Here is a 17,694-nt window from a genome sequence, read left to right as displayed (position 1 = left end):
GGGACAGTGACATGGCCTTAACAACCAGGATAATACTCTCCTATAGACGGATTATATATACATATTGTCATCGCCCAGCCTCCTCTCCATCCAAGCTAGGACCAAAAAAAAAAAAAAAAAAGGGGGGGGGGTTGACTGCAGGACAATGGATGCTGCTGGTGACTCGGCACGCAGACCTTTAGGCTCCTTATAATCCTAGACCTATATGCTCCTCAAAATGTTCCATCCTTAGCTCACAAGGATGATGAGATTACAGACTTTACAGGGAACTATCAAGCTTGAGCGGGACTCGAACCCCAAGTCCAGTAGATCACCAGGAAGGAACGTTTCCAGTAGGCCACCACATCCCTATTCACAAGCTTTACATTCACACTTCTGCAAAAACTTTCGAGTTTTGAAGAGAAATATTTGACACATAAAAGTTCTATATTTTTATGTTGAGTACGAACTAAAAAATTTAATTATTTTAAACCTAGAACGTTACGAAGGAAGATCAGATTTCATTTTACGTAAAAATTACACATAAAGCTGTATTCTGAAATTAGACGAATCTTAACCTCTACATCATTATAGGTTTATATACATATAAATGCAGGATAGAATACATATCAAGAACTTTTCTCATATACCAATAATTATAAATCTTTAATAAGTCAATGACTCTAACTTCCCCTCCATTGAATTTCTATAGGAAGCATTAAATCCAAATGAAAAACACATAAACTGAGGGAATTTGTGGTTACATTGAGGATCCCATTTACTTCCAAAATAAAATAAATAGTTTCGAAAACTATCCAGCTTCCGTCTCTAGAAACCTTCTCAGTCTGGTGAGCTCTTGTTTCGGGGACCTGTCTTCAAACGCATTTCTTTAGAAATTATCTTTCAAAAGGGTTGTGTTCCCTTGTGATCTATTCAACGGATTCAGGAAAATCTTCACCTTCTCTTTTGTTTTCGGAACACTACAACGCGGGAGATGTAAACAAGGACCACTCAACTCCATCGCGCGGATAGTTAAAATAAACGTTGTAATAACAAGGGGAAGATGAACCCATTAACAAAAACAATTTCCTGATGATCATTTGGATACAAACTCTTTGAAGTTAGTCGTGTTTCTATCGTTAGAATGTGGTTTTATTGAATAAAAGGCACAAACCAGAAATATCTATTCATATCAATATGTATTATAGATAGTGAAGCCTGAAGAGAAACACCACTAAAAAACAGTGTTTCTGTATCGTTGTCCTCTGATTCGTGTCTGCTATAGAGGGATCTATATCAATCTGAAGTTGATCAGGATCGGTAAAATTTATTCACCATTTTATACTTATTGACTTAATTACACAACGTTATATTAATTACATATTCCCTTATATCACATTTGTTAGTTACTGTTGATATCGAGCGTGTGTATTTCACTCTGTTTTCATACTCTTAAAAAGCTTTACTCTATCAAACGTTTAATTAACACCATATCCTTATTAATCTTGTTAGAAACATCAGCTTCGAAGAAATTGAAGGCGTCAATTTAGCACCATATTTTTGTGCAACTCACTAATGAACACTATCATTGATCACCTGCATATATGTTTGAATAATCCTTCCTTCCAATTATTACATGTTTCCGTACAACAATATTGCGCTCTCTCTCTCTCTCTCTCTCTCTCTCTCTCTCTCTCTCTCTCTCTCTCTCTCTCTCTCTCTCTCTCTCATCATTTATTCTCCTTTTTATTTCATCTTCAACAAATATCGTAACTTAGATTTCTGTTATCTCTGCTAAAATAATAATAATAATAATAATAATAATAATAATAATAATAATAATAATAATAATAATAATAATAATATATTTTGGGAGTAGACCCTCTTTTAAGCAGGTTTTATTAAAAGTGATTGCTGCCTTAGTGGCGTTAATCTTGTAATTAACTTTTTCTATTGTTCTTATTATCTTCTTCTCTTCATTTGAACAATCCGTCAGTAACTGGGAAAGGGACATATCAATAGGAAGGTGATGAAGACCATATCATTCACAATTTGTCTTTAATATATCACAACACATTGTAAAAGTACAGATAATATGTACAAAGTATAAAACACTATCACAATGTTAGTGCACACAAAGTAATTGTCACTTTTATACAAAATCTATAAATTACGTGGAGTTAAGTTTAACACATCCTTCGACTCAACCGGTTTCGAGCAGTGAGAAGGTTTTCTGCTCATTGTCAAGAGTGAACTGAAATGCAGGTGTTGTTTTGATGGCTTATATACGGAGTCCTGCTACGAGATTCCATCTTCACTGGTTAAGAACCGCCCTAGGGCGGAGACCGTTAATCCTATTGGGTGGTGGCCTCTGCCTCGCCGGGATGTTTGGTGGGATTACTGGCTCTGGTTCTGTCAGGAGATAATCCCTGTTTTGACCTTCAGCTATATCAGTCCTGTCATAGTTGTTATTGCCTGGACTATTGTTGATAGTGGACCTTATACATGTTGGCAATAAGGTCCCTTCTTGCGTGGTGTTGAGGTTAGGTCTTTGTTGTTGAATAAAAATAGCTTCCATTATCCGGAGACGTCTACTGTCAGGGGCATGGCCGATGATTGTTACATTTTTCACTATATGCTCCCTTGTTGTCATGGAATTATGTTTTTGGAGGCAATGCATTTTTATTGCACCCTGTTGCACGTGGCAAGATAATCTCTTAGAAAGACGCATCGTCGTCATCCCGATGTAGGTGCCAGGACATTCCTGGACGGGGCATTTATATCGGTACACTACGTTCGTCTTTTTCAAGTCATCTTGCATGGCGGGGGCAGGGTTGTTTTTCATTATCAAGTCTCGTGTTTTTGCTGATTGGTAATAAATTATGAGGTTGATTTCAGTATCCTCTGCCGTGGCAAAAACGTTGTTTTTTATTATATTTTTCATAATCTTTTCTTCTTCGTTGTAGTTTACGCTCATAATGCCTTTATAGTAAAGATTTATTTTTGCTGGCGTGTTGGTATCATTAGGGCCTTCATTCTGGTACCATTTCTCGATTTCTTTTTTAATTTGCCGATTAATGTCCTTATTCGTGAAGCCATTATTCACCAGAATTTTAGTAACTCTGTCAAGTTCCTCGTGGGTGCCTCTCCACGAAGAACAGTGAGAAATGGCTCTCCGAATAAAAGCCTTAATGGTGGCAGTTTTATACCGACTAGGGCACTCGCTGTCACCATTCAGACATAGGCCGAGATTCGTTGGTTTTACGTACACCGAGGTACTAAAACTATCATTGCTTGTTTCTACAAGGACATCAAGGAAGGGGAGACGTCCTTGGAGGCTGTGCTCTAGGGTGAACCTGAGCGAGCTGCATTCCTCGAAAATTCGGCGAAGTTCTTCTATGCTCTCCTGATTGACCGTTTTTATGAAAGTATCGTCAATGTAGCGTACATAGAGGTCTGGTTTACTGATTTTTCGAAAAACTCTCTCCTCGACTACTCCCATATAAAAATTAGCAAAGAGGACGCCTAAAGGGGACCCCATAGCGACTCCATCTTTCTGAATAAATATATGGCCCTTATGGGTAGTGAAAGGGGCTTTCTTGGTGCATATTTCTAATAGTGCACGGAGAGAGGCCTCGGGGATGTTGAGGGTGGGTGTCGTTGTATCCCTATAAACTCTGTCCATTATGAATTTTATTGTTTCATTCACGGGAACGTTAGTAAATAGGGACTCTACATCCATGGAGGCAATAACTCCGTCACTTGTGGAATTTCTCAGTTTTTCTAGGAATTCTGCTGTTTTCGTATTTTGAACGTCTGAAAAGAATCTAAAAAAGCACCCGCCTACGTTCGGTTATGAATTTAGGTTTTCTTTCAATCAGTTCCAGAATTATTTTCCTTAGTGTTCAATATCGATGTCTTAGAAAGGTTGATTTAATCTTACTCTCTAAGTAGATGAATAATTTCTAACTTTTCTTTGGGGTTGATTTCAGAAGATTTCTGTTGTTGAGTTTTACTCTCTTTGCGAATGACTCATTTTCTTATGTTTTGAATTTATTTTTCCGTATTTATCTCTTTATTTGTGGCTAATTTTTTTATCCGTTCATAGTTGTAATTTCTTCATGGTTGTTTTAATAGCCTAATAAAAGCGTCCCAAACTGGCATTCTGTGGGTGAGGAGTGATGGCCTAATTTGCAGTCCCCATATGTTTACCGGCTAAGTAAGTCATCTGCCACCATTACCTGGTCTACTTTGGTCCAGCTGCCTTTAGGAAATTGTTAGGCAAGTGAGATTTCTTTATATATTGTTGTTATTGTTTAATTAAACTTTTAAATCTAAGATATAAATTTTTGAGAAGCTTGATGCTATATTTAATTCTTAATTTTTTCAAGCTATTACAGATCGGCAGAGACAATATTTGCTAGTTTCAAACGAAGCTATTAGAAAAAATGACTGTGGCATTCAGTGGAAACAAAATAATAATAGTAAATAGCTAACGCAATATTAAAACAAAGATTAATAACCTGAAAAGGTCCCTTAATTACTTTACAGGCATAAATACCAAAATCAATTATGGTTGTTTTCATTGGTTAGTTTTTCGGTTTGGGGTTCATTGATTAAAAAACTCAGTAATAACATGATAAACTGATTATTATGGACATAAAACTAATATCTGTATGTTAACCAAAATCATAAAAAATTCAGACAAGAGTTCCCATGGTTCATGATTTTTCCCGCACTTACTCTTGTCCTAAAAAAAAAAAAAAAAAAAAAAAAAAAAAAAAAAAAACATCGATCTACTAAGCCAACCCCCAACTGTCTTCTATGTCTATAAAGGGAATTTCATCCTCACGTGGAGCTAATTACTTCACTATAAACTAACATGGATGCCTGCAGGAAAGAGGGATAAATGCCACTTAATACGCCGACGCCTTAATGAGGAGATTAGAAAGTATTTGGGTTAGAGAAACTGATCCTTTGGGTTGGAGAAATTGAGCCTTTAGCTGGAGAAACTGAACCTTTGGGTTGGAGAAACTGAGCCTTTGTAAGGGATGTCAGAGAGAAGTGAAAACATTGCAAGAGATACTATAGGGAGAAAACTGGCAGACTACTATAGAGAAAAAATTGTCAGGGACTTCTCGAGAGAAAATAGCATTAACTTAAAAAGATAAAATTGGCTGGTACTACTAAAGAGAAAAAGTAGTCAGTGATTACTAAAGAGAGAGAATTGTCAGTGATTACCTAATAGACAAAATTATCAGGATCTACTACGGAGATAAAATTGTCAGGGACTACTACATAGATAAAATTGTCAGTGACTGCTAATTAGAGAAAATTGGCAATAAATATTAAAGAGATCATGAGGGAAAGAAGTATTAAAAAGCGAAAATTGCTACATTTTCGTAATCTTGAAAGGCCAATAATTACAAAATAAATTTTATGTAAAATAAAATTTTCACGCCTTTTCAAAACTAATGATACAAATAAATTATTTTGTTAATCGAAGCTTCATTTATCAATATCATTATTGTTACTAGGTCAGCTACAACCCTAATTGGAAATTCAGGATGCTATAAGCTCGAGGCTCCAACAGGGAAAAATATCCAAGCGAGAAAAGGAAATAAGGATATAAATAAACTACAATGAGAAGTAATGAACAATTAGAATAAAATATTTTAAGAACAGTAACAACAATAAAACGGAATGAAATACGTACTTGTCATGATATAATTTCAAATGAATAACAGCATAATTGATTTCAGACATAGAGGCAAACCCTTGGATAACTAGAAACACATGATATTGGTATGTTTTAACGTCAAATGATGTTTCATGTTTGTTTCATAGGCAAAAAAGAAACACTGGCAATACAAAGAATTAATCACGTCACATTTATAATAGTATTTAATTAGACATTGGTAACTCAGCCACTGAAGGGTGGGGGGGGGGGGGGGGGGCAAACCAGCCTCAACTGGTTTCAAATTACCCCCATCGTTTTTGCGCAGGATCTCATCATTTATGAATATTAATAAATTGCTTTTGATCAAGGTCAACACAATCATTAGGTTATATGTATATACATGTATTGTTTCACCTATTGGTATCGTTTATTGATATCCAGCCTTTATCCGTCTTATGTTTATATCTTAGCTAATAAATGTCGGATATTCCATTATCAGTCATGGGCGCATATTTTTCCGAGACAGGAAGACGAGGTGAAATTTGATTTTGACAGTTGATTTTTCCATTATTTGAAATATTTCATAATTATATTGCAAGCAAATATTATATAAGGTATAATCAACATATTGATCATAAGTATATATATATATATATATATATATATATATATATATATATATATATATATATATATATATATATATATATATATATATATATATATAATACATGTATATGTATTTGTATGTATGTTGTAAATACTATATCATTCATGATATCAGTAAATAACTAACTTTTAATAAAGCAAGATTGTAAGCAATTATAACAGTTTTAATAAAACGTGGTACAGTACATGCTGTTTGCTTCTACTTTACTTACATTGGTTGTTTGTATACGAAAACACCTGGACTACGGTAAAGTCGTTACACTTTATAGCCCTCTATGGATGACATTGAACACAACTTGTGTTAATCTCACAACTGTTGTTACTGATTTTAGCCTAAGGGTAGGCAGCTGTGTGTTATCATGGGCTAAATCAAATCCTATTTAAACCATCTTCCAGAGTAGTAAGTGATGGATTCGTGTATGGATTTTTTTTCTCTGTTGTTGATATCGAAATGGAAAATTATTGAAAACCGGTGTCATAAAATGTTTAAGAATTTTACCTGAAATGTATCATAAAGAAAAAAAAGACCTCGCCACATGGTCACCTGTACATTTCCATGCGGTTTATATAACACTTCTGTCCCTTTGTCATAACTCCATTCTTTCTTATTACTCATTTCATCAAATGACAAAACAGCAATACCTAGTAATCGAGACTTCATACCATCTTTAATGTCCTCTGGTTTAAAATGAATCGAGCTAACAGTAGCTTACACAACGTTAATTCTGTCCGCACGACGACATGCATGTTGGTAATTTATATTTGAGCTTTTATTTTTTACGTCCAAATACTACGAAGTTACTATGCATTATCAGTGACAGAATAAATGAATAAACAAAGAGATATATGGACACAAGGAGTTCTATTGTTATATTGCAACTATGGGTATGGTCAAACCATTTTAAGAGCAAACTCGGAGCCCAATAGCGGCATTGCCAGTTCTCTTGGGTAATTTTCAAAGCACACCTGGCTTGACCGCTTTAATCTATGGGCGAGCCAAGAATAGGAGAAAAGGGTCAACTAATAAGTCATTCACCCGGATTTGAACGGTCTAAGAATATAATCCTTTAATTTGATACTCTCCCTAAATTGTTTCCTTCGTTCTTTTTGTTTGTAACTACGTGGTGACAAGTTGAAACTCTTAAATATAACAAATAGCAAAATTGTTATAAAACGATTAACATACTAACAGAAATAATCTTAATTTTCATATCAAATGAATTCATTTCTCAATTCTGATTGATTATTAAAAGACAGGATTCTTTACAAAGGATTTAATTAACTATGTTTAATATGGTATATTTACGTAAGTGATTGTATTGTTTTAGAATTTATCTAATTAATCGACAAAATTAATTTCTTTACAACAAAGGTTATATTAGCAAACGTGGTTATGGTGACTTCGTCAGATGAAGTTAGTGCTATCACAAAAGATTCAATAAATTAGTTCATTCAGACCATTTTCATGTCTTCCTTTATAATGTTATCAGTATTCTTAATACCCTTGACCCAATTTGCCTTGCAAATCTGAAACAAAGTCGTTTTCTATAAGTTGGCTGCATCTGTGACACGTTTTATTGTTTGGTCAATTCCAAATTTAACAATTTCATTATCATTTTCCCATTTTTTTTCTTAATATTTAATTTAGTAAATATTTTTTTCTATGTAATGCTAAAACAGGGTTCATTATGATGGTTTTGATTTCAAATATTTTTACGGGTAATATCTATCTTTTTTTACTTAATAATTTTTTTTGAATAAAGTTAGATGCGTCATAGTTTGTGTTTAATTTAAAGATAAGGCCAGTTAATTGAAAAAAAATAAAATAAAATCTCGACAATCACGCGCACACTGAAATAAAATAAAGTTTTACCTCGCCGTGATCACTAAACCTTAAATGAAAGTCTGTAACTTCAAATATTGTGAATTAGGGAATTATATGACACTTTAGGTCTTAAATACGAAAATATCAACAATCACACGAACAGAAATAAAATAAAATTTTACCTCGCCTTTATCACAAAACCTTGAATTACAGTCTGTAACTTTTAACGTGTCATATAATTCACTAATAAACAATTTTTGGTCTTAAATACCAGATTAAACTACTTTTCCTACTGCTGCGAAGCCAACAATAAATGCATGATACATATTTGCGATGTCACATGAATTATTTATCATTCTGATGAGGGAGTAACTTGAAAACAGAGGGAGTAACTTGAAACCGGTTAAAAACTACCCCACCCCCGGTAATCTGAAACCGGTTTCAAGTTACCAGGGGGTAATTTGAAACGGGGGTAACTTGAATCCTTTACACCGGTCCCAAGCCCGGTTAAATGAGGAGGGTTGGTGGAAGGAGAGGCATCCGGCCATGAAAAATTAGCCAAAACCAATATGGCCAGTGGAGATAGAGAGAGAGACAGTGCATGGAGGTTGCCGTGTAGGCTAGAGAAATGATGGGGGAGAAAGAGTGATTTTGCAGTGGCTTTTGACCTAGCAGTGATCAACACCTTTGAGAAAAAAGATTAGCAGACTGATTATGTAGAGTAGCGGTGGCAGGGAGAGCTAGATAGATTTGCTGCTGTGTAAGAGTGACCATCTGTCGGAGGTTAGAAATTACAAGGTGATAAATGGGGAGAGTGTAGCAGCGTAACAAAGGTTAGTGGTAATTGATTGCAGACTAAGGAATTGTAGGAAAAGTAAAAAGACGAGAATGGACCCATAGATTAAGTGGTGGAAACAGGAAAAGGTGGAACTGAGAGTCTTCTTTAAGGAAAGAGTTCTGGAAGCAGTAAGGTTACATGTGAATGTACAAGAATGGTGGAACAAGAATAGGAAAGTGACTCTGAGGATCGGTTGGGAAGTACTTGGAAAGTCACCAGGAAGAAGACCCCTAAATGATAAAGAATCTTGGTGGTGGAATAATGAGGTGCAAGAACGGGTAAAAACCAAGAAAGAAGCCGAGAAGGCAGATCTATCAGGACAAGAGTAGGATAAAGAAAACTATAAGCAGGCAAAGAAAGAAGCAAGAAGAGCAGTAGCAAAGGGGAAGGCAGAGACATTAAATGAAGTCTGTAAAGAGATGGAAACACCAGAAGGAGAGAATAAAATATTACGAATTGCTAAGGGCCGAGATGCTGCATCTAAAGACCTGACGCATATAAGGCAAATAAAAGATATCAATGGTATAGTTCTAACAGAAGAAAATGAAATTAAGAGAAGGCAATGAAACTTATTTTAAAGGACTATTGAATGAGTAGAACCAATGAACAGTATTTGAAGACGGACTCCCAAACGAGGCAGTTACCATAGGAGTGACTAGAAGAGAAGTAGAACAAGCAGTAAAGGATATGAAAAATAGTAAAGCTGCAGGACTGGATAATATACCAGTAGAGGTATGGGAGAGCCTAGGAGAGGAAGGCATAGATATCTTGTGGGACCTGATGCAAAAGATCTTCAATCAGGAAAAGATGCCAGAGAAAGGGAGAGGAAGCCTTATCATCCCCATCTATAAGGGGAAAGGAGACATCCAGGAATGTGGCAACTACAAAGGAATAAAGTTGATAAGCCATACTATGAAGATATGGGAGAAGATAATTGAGAAAAGACTCAGAGATGAAACAACAATTGGTGAGGAACAATTTGGATTCATGCCTGGAAGAGGGACTGTAGATGCAATATTTGTTTTGAGGCAAACGATAGGAAAACATCGGGAGAAACAGAAAGGATTACATATGGTTTTTATTGACATGGAGAAGGCATACGATCGAGTACCACATCAGGAGCTGCGGAGATATATGAGAAAAAAGGGAGACCCAGAGAAATACGTAAGAATCACCCAAGATATGTATGAGAGGGCAGAAGCAAATGTTAAGAGCAGTATAGGCCTAACATAAAGTTTCCCAGTAAATGTGGGACTAAATCAGGGGTCTGCATCGACCCCTTAACTATTTGATCTGGTCATGGATGTAGTAACACAAGGTATTAGAGATCAGTCTCCTTGGTGTATTCTTTTTGCTGATGATGTTATACTGTGTAGCACTAGGCGAGAGGTAGTAGAAGAGAAACTGGAGGAGTGGAGAAGAAAAATGGAAAATAGAGGATCGAAGATCAGCAGGAAAAAGACAAAATATTTGAGATTGAAAAATGGGGAGAATGGGAAGTTAGTTAACAAGGAGAGACATTGAAAAGAGGTGAAAATTCCAAGTATTTAGGATCAACAGTTATGGAGGATGGTGATCTGGGTGCAGAAATAAACCACAACTTACCAGCAGGATGGAAGAATTGGAAAAAAAGTGTGGGGTATGCTATGCGACAGGAAAATAGGTGTTAAGTTGAAAGGTAAAGTGCACAGGACAGTTGTGAGACCGGCAATGATGTATGGAGCGGAGACCTGGGCAATAAAGAAGACAGAAGAGAAGAAGTTGGATGTGGCAAAGATGATAATGTTGAGATGAATGTGTGGATGACAAGAACAGAAAGGATACGGAATGAGGTAATTAGGGGTACTACAGGAGTTAGAGAACTATCAGATAAGATCCAAGTAAGTAGATTGAGGTGGTATGGTCAAGTCATGAGCAGAGATGAACAGTATATTGGGAGGAGAGTTATGGAAATGGAGGTACAGGGAACGAGAAGGAGAGGGATACCAAAACGAAGGTGGATGGACTGTATCAAGGATGACTTTCCATCAAAGGGATTTACTGGTGATGAAGTATAGGACAGAGGTAGATGGAGAACACTGGCCAGAAACATCGACCCCACATAAAAATGGGAAAAGATGCAGACAAAGAAGAAGAAAAAGTTAAATAAAGGTTTGATGGTGTGAAGCTGTTTAAGACGATGAAAATTGAGAGTGAAATACACACGTTCGATATCAACAGTAACTGACAAATGTGATATAAGGGAATATGTAATTAATGTAACGTTGTGTAATTAAGTCGAGAATAATAAAATGATGAATAAATTTCACCAATCCTGAGTAACTTCAGACGAATATAGATCCCTCTCCAGCAGACACGAATCAAAGAGGACCAAACCAAGACTGAAACGCAATGTTTTTTAGTAATATGTCCCTTCATGCTTCACTATCTTCAATACATATTGATATGGATAGATATTTCTGGTTTGTGCCTTTTATTTAATAAAACCACATTCCAACGATAGAAACACTAATTACTTCAAAGAGTTTACATCAAAATGATTATTAGCATTTTTTTTTAACTATCCTCGTGATGGAGTTGAGTTATTTACATCTCCTATGTAATAATGTTTTGAAAACAAAAGTGAAGGGGAAGATTTTCCTGAATCCGCTGAATAGATCCCACGAGAACACAACCCTTTAGAAAGATAGTTTTCAGAGGAAATACCTTTAAACACAGGTCCCCGAAGCAAGAGCTTACCATACTGAGAAGATTTCGCGAGATGGAACCTGGATAGTTTTCGAAACTATTTACTTGATTTTGGAAGTAAATGGGATCATCAATGTAACCACAAATTCCTTCAGTTTATTTGTTTTTCATTTGTATTTAATGCTTCCTGTAGAAATTAAATGATGGAAAAATTAAACTGTCATTAAGCTTATTCAAGATTTATGGGTATTGGTATAAGAGAAAAGTTATTGATATGTATTTAATACCAGAATGGTGTGGAAGTTAGGAGTCATTGAGACTATCAAACAATTATGGGTTTTGGTTACTAGGAAAAGTTGTTTTCAAGTATTTCATCCGATTAAACAATAGTAATTAATATCGCATTACTCTGGTGAGGTTGGATTTATATCATCTCCAGCATAAGTGAATCTGAATTTAGAAGACAACTTTATATGAATTTTTACATAAAATGGAATCTGATCTTCCTTCGTAACGTTGTAAGTACACAATAACCTTTTTTCTGAGTAAGGTATAGAATTCGAAGTCAACCAGTGAAGGTAGAAGTTTTATTCGTCAAATGTTCTCCCTTCAAAACTCGTAAATTTTTGCAGAAGTGTGAATGTAAAATTTGTGAGTAGGGATGTGGTGGCCTAATGGAAACGTCCCTGCTTGGTGATCTGCTGGACTTGGGGTTTGAGTCCCACTCTAGCTCGATAGTTCCCTGTAAAGTCTGCAATCTCACCATCCTTGTGAGCTAAGGATGGAAGAATTTGAGGAGCATATAGGTCTAGGGTTATAAGGAGCCTAAAGATCTGCGTGCTAAGTCACCAGCAGCAACCATTTCCTTGCAGCCCCCCCCCCCTTCCTTGGTCCTAGCTTGGATGGAGAGGAGGCTGGGTGATGACCATATATATATATATATATATATATATATATATATATATATATATATATATATATATATATATATATATATGTATATATATACCATGACCCAATGGATCATAGGAGAGATGGAGTGTGAACATCAAGTCATAACAGGATGAGAAAGTAAGACCAAGCTAAATCATTGCATAGGTAACATTTTGTATGTAAAGTCAACATAATCCAAGCATCCCGTGAGAAACAGTTGACCTCTTGGTCTCTGCACGGAACCAGAATGCTTCCGATAATAATCTTGTGTAATCATATTTGTAATAAATGCTGAGATAACTAATATAAGGTTATCGACGAAAACCTGTATTTTGTAAGTTCTATTAATCTTGTCATACGGAATGGTCATCCGACCAAACCATCCATACTCCAGTGATGGAGCTAGTAATAAACTGTTTAAAGTTAACTTAACTAGACATATTCAGAAAAAGTAACCTATAAGTCCAACAAATCTATATCATATTGAAGAGACATGAGATAGAACACCAATGTGTGTTTATAACAGTACCACACCAACAATTGGTGGCAGCGATTTCCACTTTAAGAACTAGCGATTTCAACCTAAATAACCAGAGATTTCAACTGTAATAATTAGCAGTTACAACAGTAATGACTCTACAATTTTGACGAAGTATCTACGCCACCGAAGAAATGAACGCATCGAACATCAACTATAAATATTTTACAAACTGAGGAACAGGATCTTCAATCAACATACATCATTTAAACATCTGAAGAAGACGAAGGAATATCCTTCAATTTTATGAACGTTTACTGAACAAACATTCAAGAATCACATCCAGGAGATAAACATTCAACAATACGACGGGAAATCAAATCGAAACATTCATCAACCAGCTAAACCCTTGCAAAACTCGAGAGAGAGAGAGAGAGAGAGAGAGGAAATGAAGTCATCGATCATCGCCAATATATACTGAAGCTAAGTGCATTTCTTTATTCATTCAGTTCTATGCAATGAAGTGTTTGTTGTCACGAGTCGATCGTCCATTAATGCTGGGTTGAGTTATTTGCAAATCTTCATTTTCCTTCATTAAAGGAATCTATATTCAAATTCAAATTCTCGTCTAGAATCTTTTTTTCTCTCTGTGCTAATTCCGTTTTCTTTCAGAAGTTCTCGGGAAATATCTTTGTCTTAATATCATTATTTTGGGGGATTTTGTTATAATCTGCAACATATCTTTATTGTATAGTGCTTATGCATTTACGCAGTAGATGTCTGCATTCATATAGAGATTTTGATAGGATCGCAAGGAATCGTAGAGATAGAAAAAAAAATGTAAAGTAAATATGACACCTCCTTTAAATCCCAGACCGAGTATCCCCACTCCCGGACCTAGTAACCTCGCTCCCGTACTAACCCTAGTGAGTGCTAGATCGGCTATCCTACCTTTTTAAGGTCGGGTCAATGGGTTCTTACCTCAGAATGTCGAGTCTTGGATTTCATCAGTTGACGGTCACTTAAACGCCAAATATATCACAGACCAATTTGTACAATTGCAAGAAGCTAAAAGTTTTATAGACTTTTCCAAAGGAGACGCAAGCGCGTATCTTAGGGAAGTTTCTTTTCAGGAGGCAGTTACATGGGACGATTTCAAAGTTAGGCTACGTGCGATCTATGGCGGTGAAGAAGCCTTAGATGTAGTTTTAACCTTAAGAAATACACCTAATCAAGCCTCTATGACTCAGCTTAATGTTATAGAACGAGCGGATGTCATTGCCGATAGGCTTAATGAATATCAAGATATTTTAGGTAATTCCAAATGGGTTACAGGAGATAACATCGCCGTGAAAGATTTCTTACGATTAGCGTATTTAACTTGCATGACAATTATGTTGCCAGAGGCTTTAGTGCGGTGTTTTGATAAAAAGTTAACGCCCAAAAGTACAGAATTAGATGTATATAAACAGATAAAGAAACATATCTAAGTGTACTGATCTTGTGCCCTTTTTTACTCAAGTTTTTGCAAAAAATTAAACTAAGCCACAACGAGTAAACGTAGTTAATAATAATGAAGTTGCAGGGATGACGTGTTATAATTGCAAACGTCAAGGTCACTTGATCGTAGACTGCAGAACGCGATATTGTTCAATACATAATAGTTCAACTCATTCATATAGTCGATGCTACTCGCGTAATCAACAATAGAATCCTAGAAACACACAGTCAATTCCACACTCAATTCCCTATGGAAAAATAAGAAAAATCCTCAGTTCAATAAGAAGAAACAGCCAAACGTCAATGCAGTTAAAAATAAAAAACAAACAAATAGTGCTTCAAACAACTCTGTTCCTGGGCCATCTAGCCAGAATTCGCAAGGTCAGACTAATTTTCAGAATGTGCAAAGCAAAGCAAATACCACATAATTAACTCCAATGGGGAAGAGAGTGATGTTGGGTCATTCATATCAACATCAGTAGTATCAAATAATCCATTTAATGTTTTATCAGATCATTGTGAGGCAATAGATTTTTCTATGAAACACACGGCCGAATCAAATAAATCTGTGCAGGTTCCCGTAGATTTGCAACAAATTCACGCAATAATAAGCCAAAATGAGTTACGAACAACATTATATGCTGTAAATTTAGAACACCGATCCTTTACATTATTTTTTTTACTCTGGTAGTCCACGTAATATCATGGATTGGAGGACTCATCACTTGTTATTTTCGAACTTCCCTATAGTATAGGAAATAATGAATTAAATGTAATAGGAGTAACTTATGTTCAGTACAACGTCGGTAAGCGCACGCTTGCTGATACCTTTACCGTTAAACAAAACCTTGATACGTATCCAGCTGTAATTATAGGATACCCGTCTATGGGCAATCAAAACATTATCTTAGCCCCTGCCAAACACGGCGTGTATATCAAAGGAAAATTCTATAAGTTTTCTAATACCTTAAAATCAGTTTTGGATAAAAAGGAGACGGCAAATAAAACAGTAACATACGTTAAAGAACCAATCACTTGTCTCATGAATAAAGAAATAATATACGCGACCCAACAGAATTCTCGTTCACCCGTAATATCATCTTGCACGCAATCTATCGACCCGAATATAATCGTGCGAGCAAAGAAAACTTTTCCGGGATCTGAAATATTAATCCTTTCCAACACTTTGAAAACTAACGGATTGTCCGTCACACAAGATATTTATACAGTCGGCTCACAACAACAGTGTAATATTGAAGTCTGTAATCATTTAAATACCACTTTAGTAATCCACAAAAATCAACATATCTTGGATGTAGAAGTTTATAAACATCGTATTCTTATCGTCGCTGAAATCAATCACGCTCAATCAGTTGTGGATGAATCCCTTTTGCAATCTATTAAAAATTAGACATTCAAGAAGAGGAAATTCAGCAGAAATTTGTTGCACTTTTAACCGAATATCATGTTTTCTCCACTACGGATGGATCCTTAGGAAAAACAGATGTTATCGAACATCAAATAACGTTAAAAGACAGGCAGAAAATTATCCATGTACCCTCGTACAGACTCCCTATGAAATTCCAGAATGAGATAAATGATGAAGTAGGTAAAATGCTAGAAGGAGTCATTAGGAAATCGAACAGCCCTTATAATTTTCTATTAATAGTTGTACCGTAAAAAGATCGAACCTGGCGTATCTGTGTAGACTTCCGTCGCTTAAATGAGGAAACGATTCCTGATCGATTCCCAGTGCCATGTACTGACGATATTTCATCATTGCTAGGTCAGAACAAATACTTTATCAGTTTGGATTTACTTAAAGGCTTTCACCAGATATCATTAGAAGAAAATAGTATCCCATACACTGCCTTCAGCACAGCCAGGGGACATTATGAATTTTTGCGTATGCCTTTTGGTTTCCGTTGTGCTCCCATAACATTTACTAGAATGATTAACATAGGCTCTGGAGACTGGTATGAATATGACTTGGATTTTCCGTGTGTTAAAGGAAGATTGCTTGCGCGGACACCTTCAGTCGCAAAGCTCATGAAAAATTGACTTTTAATCACAATGAGCCTTTTCATCCCTTTGTGGGAAATAAATGGGAGTGAAATTTCACTCGACAAAGGCGTAATCTAACAGAAAAAGCCTCCCAAATACGTCATGATAATTAGCGTTGGTTATTGTTGATTATTATTTCCTCAGTTGTAAATTAAATAGGATTTCATATATTTTGCCACGTTATCAATCAAAATGTAACTAATAAGCTTTTGAGAGTTTTATTAATCCCTGATCTCTCTCTCTCTCTCTCTCTCTCTCTCTCTCTCTCTCTCTCTCTCTCTCTCTCTGTATATATGTATATATATATATATATATATATATATATATATATATATATATATATATATATATATATATATATATATATATATATATATATATATATATATATACAAGTTAAACATTTGGGTTCTGTTATCAATGATCGGAGGGGGAGAGAGAGAGAGAGAGAGAGAGAGAGAGAGAGAGAGAGAGAGAGAGAGAGAGAGAGAGAGAGAGAGAACTTTACTGTATAGATATTTACTGGTAGAATTGTCAACCGTTAAACGCAAATAGTCTGGCCTATTCTTTACATATTCTCTTCTATCCTCATACACCTGACAATATTGAGATTACTAAACAATTCGTTTTCACCCAAGTGGTTACTGCACTGTAACTGTTCAGTGGCCATTTTCCGCTTGGTAAGGGTAGAAGGGACTCTTTAGCTATGGTTGGCAGCTCTTCTAGGAGAAGGACACTCCAAAATCAAACCATTGTTCTCTATTCTTGGATAGTGCCATAGCCGCTGTATCATGGTCTTTCACTGTCTCGTCCACATTATTCTATCTTATTTCTCTTCCGCTTGTTTTTATAAACTTTATTTAGTTTATATAGATATTTATTTCAATGTTACTGTATTTAATATTTTATTTTTCCCTGTTTGCTTTCCTCACGGGGCTATTTTCCATGTTGGAGCCCCTGGGCTTATAGCACCGTGCTTTTCCAACTAGGGTTGTAGTTTAGCATGTAATAATAATAATAATAATAAAAAGGCAAATTAC

At 35.7% G+C, this 17,694-nt stretch overlaps 1 protein-coding gene across 1 annotated transcript in view; it reads left to right on the top strand.

Moving 5' to 3' along the window:
- The first annotated feature begins 9,678 nt into the window (after positions 1-9,678).
- LOC137650919 (uncharacterized) overlaps positions 9,679-17,694 on the top strand; it is a 51,388-nt gene continuing 43,372 nt past the window's right edge. The window contains exons 1-2 of the mRNA XM_068384063.1: positions 9,679-10,155; positions 10,683-11,042. Coding sequence (XP_068240164.1) covers positions 9,679-10,155; positions 10,683-11,042 — 837 coding nt within the window. The remainder of the gene's footprint in view (positions 10,156-10,682; positions 11,043-17,694) is intronic.

The sequence above is a fragment of the Palaemon carinicauda genome, chromosome 12 (genome assembly GCF_036898095.1).
Source record: "Palaemon carinicauda isolate YSFRI2023 chromosome 12, ASM3689809v2, whole genome shotgun sequence".
Classification (NCBI taxonomy): Eukaryota; Metazoa; Arthropoda; class Malacostraca; order Decapoda; family Palaemonidae; genus Palaemon; species Palaemon carinicauda.
The sequence above is the reverse complement of the archived record's forward strand: the minus strand, read 5'-3'. Positions and strand labels throughout refer to the sequence as shown.